General features: G+C 45.4%; 1 protein-coding gene across 2 annotated transcripts in view; it reads left to right on the top strand.

Moving 5' to 3' along the window:
* Positions 1-255: 255 nt before the first annotated feature.
* The window catches only part of BRD7 (bromodomain containing 7), a 57,814-nt gene continuing 51,347 nt past the window's right edge, over positions 256-6,722 (top strand). The window contains exons 1-3 of one of the 2 annotated variants that reach the window (XM_075837521.1): positions 256-511; positions 3,289-3,482; positions 5,174-5,303. In XM_075837521.1, coding sequence (XP_075693636.1) covers positions 292-511; positions 3,289-3,482; positions 5,174-5,303 — 544 coding nt within the window. In that variant the 5' untranslated portion in view covers positions 256-291. Of the gene's footprint in view, positions 512-3,279; positions 3,483-5,173; positions 5,304-6,722 lie in introns of both variants that reach the window. The other variant, XM_075837520.1, reaches the window with a different exon arrangement.

Genomic DNA, 6,722 nt, shown 5'->3' with positions numbered 1-6,722 from the left:
CACAGTAAAGATATTAGTAAATGGGGAAGAAATGTCACCTCTAAAGAATGTAAAAATAAATTCTTGTTTTTACTTCTAATTATAAGAAACTACGTCAGACTCTGGGTTATTTCATGTCATTCCCCTTGATTTTCCTTGTCACCCCATAGTTAGTCTCTCTTTGAGAAATAATCCACATAAATAATTTCAATTTTTTTCATTCACGTAATTCGCTTTTGTGGTCGGCAGGGGGAGCTCTAGCTTTATACGTTTACCTAAGCAATAAGCAGCCTGGCACGTTTTCCGGCATCAATGAACGTCTCTATGGTTTCCTCCGCCGCACCGAAACAACATCAACCAAAACAACAAAGAGAGTTGTCGGTTCGGCGACGTGACGTCATCAGCGGGATACGAAGGAAGATCCTAAAGGGTTCGGCGGGTGATATGGGCAAGAAGCATAAGAAACACAAAGGCGAGAAGCACGGACATGAAGGGAAGGCGGAGGTGCGCGCTGCGACTGCTCCTGAGAACCGTGAGTGTTCGGGCTCCTCTATGTTGTCTGTATGTGTGAGACGACTCCTATCCCGGAGGACATGCCACGGAGAACGACTGAGGGCTGCGTGTTACCACAGTCATGTGTGCTGCTGATCGCAGTGATCCTACATTCATTCATTCATTCTCCTTCCATTCATTCCTTCATTTAACTCCTCCCCCTTTTATTCCCACCCCACATTAGTTCCCTAAAACCGGCCCGCCGCCTCGCTCCGCCGCCTCCTCACGCCGGCCGCTCCGCCGCGTCCTCACGCCGGCCCCTCCGCCGCCTCCTCACGCCGTCCCCTCCGCCGCCTCCTCACGCCGGCCCCTTCGACCGCTTCACGCCGGCCCCTCCGCAGCCTCACGCCGGCCCCTCCGTCCCCTCACGCCGGCCCCTCCGTCCCCTCACGCCGGCCCCTCCGCCGCCTCCTCACGCCGGCCCCTCCGCCGCCTCCTCACGCCGGCCCCTCCGCCGCCTCCTCACGCCGGCCCCTCCGCCGCCTCCTCACGCCGGCCCCTCCGCCGCCTCCTCACGCCGGCCCCTCCGCAGCCTCACGCCGGCCCCTCCACTGCCTCCTCACGCCAGCCCCTCCGCCGCCTCCTCACGCCATTGGTTTTGTCGGGTTTCCGTCAGGGTGTCTGTGAATTTACCGGAAACGAGCGCAGCTTGCTGCGCTATTTCTGATATTTTTGGCGGATTCTGTGTCGCAGGCCCCTAACGAAGCCTCCAATACAGATGTGAACAGGCCCTAAGGCTTCGTTCACACTTGTGTCGTGGTTTATGCCTATAACCCAGACATGGGCAAACTATGGCCCGCGGGCCACATACGGCCCGTTAGGCTTTTTAATCCGGCCCGCCGAACTTGTCCAAATCATAGTAAAAACCTCCTTTTTTTTCCCCTTTCCCTGCAATGCCCACGTTTTCCCAATAGATGGCGCACTCAAAACACATTGACCGTTGTTAACTCCTTAACGCCGAAGGACGGATATATCCGTCCTCAGCAGCTGCTAGTTCGCGCAGGAGGACGGATATATCCGTCCTGTGATGGCGCGGGTACTGCCAGTGTACCCACGCGATCAGCGGCAGGAGCACGGCTGTTATACACAGCCTGGCTCCTGCTGCAACTGCCGGAATCGAAGCGCGCTCCGATTCCGGCAGTTTAACCCATTAAATGCCGCTGTCAATAGTGACAGCGGCATCTAATGTGTTTGACAGAGGGAGGGAGCTCCCTCTGTCACCCGATCGGCGCCCCCGCAAACAAATCGCGGGTCGCCGTCGGGTTTCCATGACAGCCGGGGGTCTAACAAAGACCCCCAGGTCTGAAAAATAAAATAAAAGTTAATCTATAAGTCCTATGTACCCCAAAATAGTACTAATGAAAACTACGCATTGGCCCGCAAAAATCAAGCCCACATACGGTCACATCGACGGAAAAATAAAAAAATGACGGCTCTTGGAACGCGGCGATGCAAAAACAAGTAATTTTTTTCTAAAAGGGTTTTTATTGTGCAAACATAGGAAAACATATAAAACCTTTACATATTTGGTATCGTCGTAATCGTGCCGACCCACAGAATAAAGTTAACATGTTATTTATGCTGCATAGTAAAGGGCATAAATTTAGAACGTGAAAATTAATGCTGGAATAGCTGCTTATTTTCAATTCTCTCCTAAAATAAAGTTAATAAAAGTTAATCAATATATTGTAAGCATCTAAAAATGGTACAATTACAAAATACAACTCGTCCCGCAAAAAACAAGCCCTTATACGGCTATGTCGACGTAATAAAAAAAAAGTTACGACTCTTGGAATGCGACCGTGGAAAAACAAAAAATAATCCTTGGTCATTAACGTGCAAAATGGCCCGGTCATTAAGGGGTTAATGTGGCGCGTATTTCTCTTTATTTCACTTTAATTTTCACTTCGTTTCACGTCACCATTAAGCCCTTCGGTTTTCAAAGAGTACAATATCAGCCGTCACTTTGCCACGAAGCATGCAAACTATGCTAGCAAGCAGTCAACACAAGAACGGGCGGCTACTGCTCAGAGGTTGGCAGCTAATTTACAGAGTCAACAGAACTTTTTTCTTGATAAATCACAGTGCGTATGTTATTTTAATCTATTTACATTTCCTCCTCCCAGTATCTGCGAAATAGTATGTAAATGCCATATCTTGCATATTCCTTGAGACAAATTTATTAACTGATAAGGGCTATTTTTCACATTTGAAAGACAGTTAATAAATTGGGTTGTAGTGTTCTTACTGTGCTATGAGGTTTGCACACACTACATTTAATGCTTTAGTATATCCGGCCCAAACACTCCCTCCAAATGCTCCTGGCCCGGCCCCTCTGTCAAATTTTAGAACCCATTGTGGCCCGCGAGTCAAAAAGTTTGCCCACCCCTGCTATAACCCCTAGCCAGATCCGTCACACGACAGATAACACCGGAGACCGAGGACCCCATTGTCTTACAATAGGATCCGACGGGTTCCTCCAAGTTTTCTGTCGTTTCCATGTGAAAAATAGTCGTGCATGGCATGTTTTTTTTTGTCAGATCTGATGAAATCTGCAATGGAGACTCCGGTCGCAGCCTCAGTGGTATCCTTTCAAAAATATATCAGTCATGACGCTAGTGTGAACTTTTAGCATTTATAGAGTATTACTGCAGAGTTTTCTTACTGCTGATATATATAATATTATTATAATTATTTTTTTTATTTTGTTTTTGTTTTTTTTTCCATTTTGGCTGAATTTTCTGTCAGAATATGTAGAAAAACCATTAAAACTGGTCTTGAAAGTTGGTACTGGAGAAGTAAAGGAGCTTTCCACCGCCCGAGCGGCTGCCCTTCCGCAAGGCTTCCATGAAGACAAGTCCGACCATGATAAGCACAAAGACAAGAAGAAGAAGAAAAAAAAGAAAACTGAAAAAGTAGCAGCTCCCGGTGAAGAAAAGAAGAAGAAAAAGGTGAGTTATGTTTTGTGTCCACACGATCGCACATCGGAGAGATTGTGCCAAACATAACATTATCTTCCATTATCACATGGTAAACTTACTAAAAGCTCACAGCAGGATTCAGCCAATAAAATGTAGTTATTGTATAAGAAAAAGTTACAGCAATTTTCTAGTAAACTTTCAGTATTGATGCCTCGTGGTTTTCAAGATCTCTGCTTGTAGTCATGAATTGAAACCTTTCATGGTTTACAATAAGTGTCATGGCCATGTGATGATCACACAGGTGCTGGGAAAGATGACTGTACTGTAGCCCAGCACCAATTTGAGCATCAGATAACTGGAAATAAACAATGAGTATTTCCATTTCATGACTACAAGCAGAGATCTTGAAAGCCCCAAACAATTGATACACAAAGTATATAGAAAATTGGCTAATTTCTCATTACACAATAAGCTGGATTTGCCGTAAAAGGTGCAATTCTATCTTTGTTTGCTGTGGCCTTTGTAGATTTCAACACTTGGGGTATGTTCACACGGCTTATTTTCGGCCGTAAACGCCCCGAGAAACGGCTGAATAAACTGAAGCTGAACGCCTCCAAACATCTGCCCATTGATTGCAATGGGAAAAGCGGCGTTTCGTTCCAATGGGGCGTCTTTTTACGTGGCCGTTTGGAAAAGCAGCGCCTTAAAAAAAAGTGCATTTCACTTCTTGAGCCGTTTTTGCAGCTGCAAGATGGCCACAAAAAAAGTTTGATGCTTAAAAAACGGCTGAAAATCAGATTAAGGCCCCATGCACACGAACGTGTTTTTGCATCCGCAATTCCCCCGAAAATCCACGGGAGAATTGCGGACCCATTCATTTCTATGGGCCCATACACACTATCCGTGATTTCACGGGTTCCCGCATGTCCGCAAATCCGTGCCGCACAAACTCAGGACATGTCTTATTACGGCCCGCAAATTCGATGCAGACATTCCCATAGAAGTCAATGGGCCCGTGGAAAATGAGGGTACACCTCCGTGTGTCAATGCGGATTTGCGGAAGTGTTGCTAGGCGACGACCGGGAATGAGTTCTGTCGTCATCCTGTTTTACCTAGGCTTTTTTTTTTTTATCCGCATTTTGCGGATGACATACGGATGAACTGCGGATTACATACGGATGAACTGCGGAGGGCATTTTATGGAACACGGTCCTGGAATTTGCGGACCAGAAAAACACTACGGCTGTGTGCATGAGCCCTAATTTTAAAGCTCTTCATATTTTCTGGATTTTATATTCTAACAGTTTTCTGGGCTAAAAATGCTAAATCTATCTACATTTTAAAAAAAAAAGCAAAAGGATTTTAGGGGGAAAATCTGATTCACGCGGAGGTTCTGAAGGGGCCCATAGAATGCATGCACAAGGGTCACTTTAATGTGACAGGACATGTTCCCATCGTGCCGGCTCCATTGCATGCGTGGTTAGCGTCCCAGCAGTATAAATCCTCTCCTGTATCTGGTATTGTCATTTGAACAGAACCTGTCTGCCCTATTTTTACAGAAATCTATGTTCAATAACCCAATGTGGGTGTAATGACGCTTTGGGAGGCAGACCTGTGCTTCTGCTTATAGTGAAATTCTTCAAAAAATGTTGTGGACTTTTTGACTTGTTACAATTACGTTGACTGTTGGAGAAAATAGTTTCCCTTTTTCTTCTTTTCAGGATGATAAAAAGAAAAAGGATAAATCTTCTCGTGAAAGTGATCTGGTTAAGGAACGCACTCTTCATTCAGCACTTGGAGCTGATATACCAGCAGTACCTGTTCCAGAATCTTCCTTGGCAAAACCAGAAGGTAAGAAAACCCTCTATAGTCTATCCACACTACGGTAAAGCTGTATTTAGTCCTAACTTAAACTTGGTTCACTACATAATTAAACATACCGCTCTATTTATTGGTCAAGCTGAATCGCTTAAACCAAGACCCAAGTATGGAAACTGCATTCATCATGATCCACGCTGGGGCCAAAAAACAGAATTACTTTACTTTTGATTCTGGGATCTCCCTTTGTTACCTGTATAAAAATCATCATCTTTTTTATATGGCGTGTGAATGGAATGTCTAAAAATGTTGTTCACTTTATGTAAACCTCAATTATAAATGCCCTGTTAGTGAGTTCTGACTTAAATGGAATGTGTCGCTAGAAATTTCAGGAAATATTATAAATGAGATTCTAATTTATAACATTTCCATGTGCTGGTCACTAGAGGGAGCAATTGCCAAAATTGCAGCATTGGCATGTGGTAGAGCAACCTCATTGCTTTATGCTGCAAATTTGGGGTAGACACACTCGCTCTAGTGTCTTCACACAATCCCCCCTCCCTTATCCTGGCTAATTCCAGGAGAAAGGAGGGGGTTGAATCTTCAAACCTCCTACACTGTGTGCTGCCATTTTCTGAGCGAATGCTAAGTGTAGGAGGATTAGATACAGTGGTAATCAGACAGTATAACACGAACATACACACACATCACATACACAAACTTAACTTACCTGCTCCTGCAGCTTCCGCTCCTAGTCCTTGCGTCTGCGCTGCCTTCAACATATGGCCGGAAGCCGCGACCGGAAGTCGTCATCTTACTGTCCGGCCGCGGCTTCCGATCCACATGAAAATGGCGCCGGGTGGCGCTCTACCAAAGACCTTCCTTTTGGTCTGTGTGGGAGCAGCGCTGTTCCCACACAGCCGGTGTACTCTATAGTGAATGGAACGGCTCCCATTCGCATTCTCTATGGGGATGTATGTGCCGTATTCCATCTCTGTATGGGTCGTTAATCAACACATACAGAGATGAAAAAAAAAATGGCAGCACCGATAGAGAAGTAAAAGTAAGAAACAAGAACACAGATAAATAAAATTTATTTTAATGATTTTGTGACACCTTCGCTTTAATGTAGAGGGTCCTGTGTTCAGGAGTCTCTTCTATCAGTCAGAGGGGCTGCCCAGAGCAGTGACGCTCCACTGTACTACCTTGACTGCCTATTTTTTAAAGTGAAAACTTGGTAAGACCTTCTTTACACGGTCGTGTTCGGTCCATGAGATAAGGCACGTATTTTCTGGACCGAACAATGTTCAAGTAGCTGGACTCTTAGCTTTATAGTTATCCATGAAGCTGTGAGTCGTTCTATAATCGTGTTTTCAGTACGGGACAGTAGTCCCATGGTGAGGCAGTGGCTCCCGGCGTTGTGGATGACTGTGATGCTAGGAGTCTGGCTCC

The sequence above is a fragment of the Rhinoderma darwinii genome, chromosome 9, assembly GCF_050947455.1.
Source record: "Rhinoderma darwinii isolate aRhiDar2 chromosome 9, aRhiDar2.hap1, whole genome shotgun sequence".
Lineage (NCBI taxonomy): Eukaryota > Metazoa > Chordata > Amphibia > Anura > Rhinodermatidae > Rhinoderma > Rhinoderma darwinii.
Note: the sequence above shows the minus strand (reverse complement) of the source record. Positions and strands in the feature narration are given on the sequence as shown.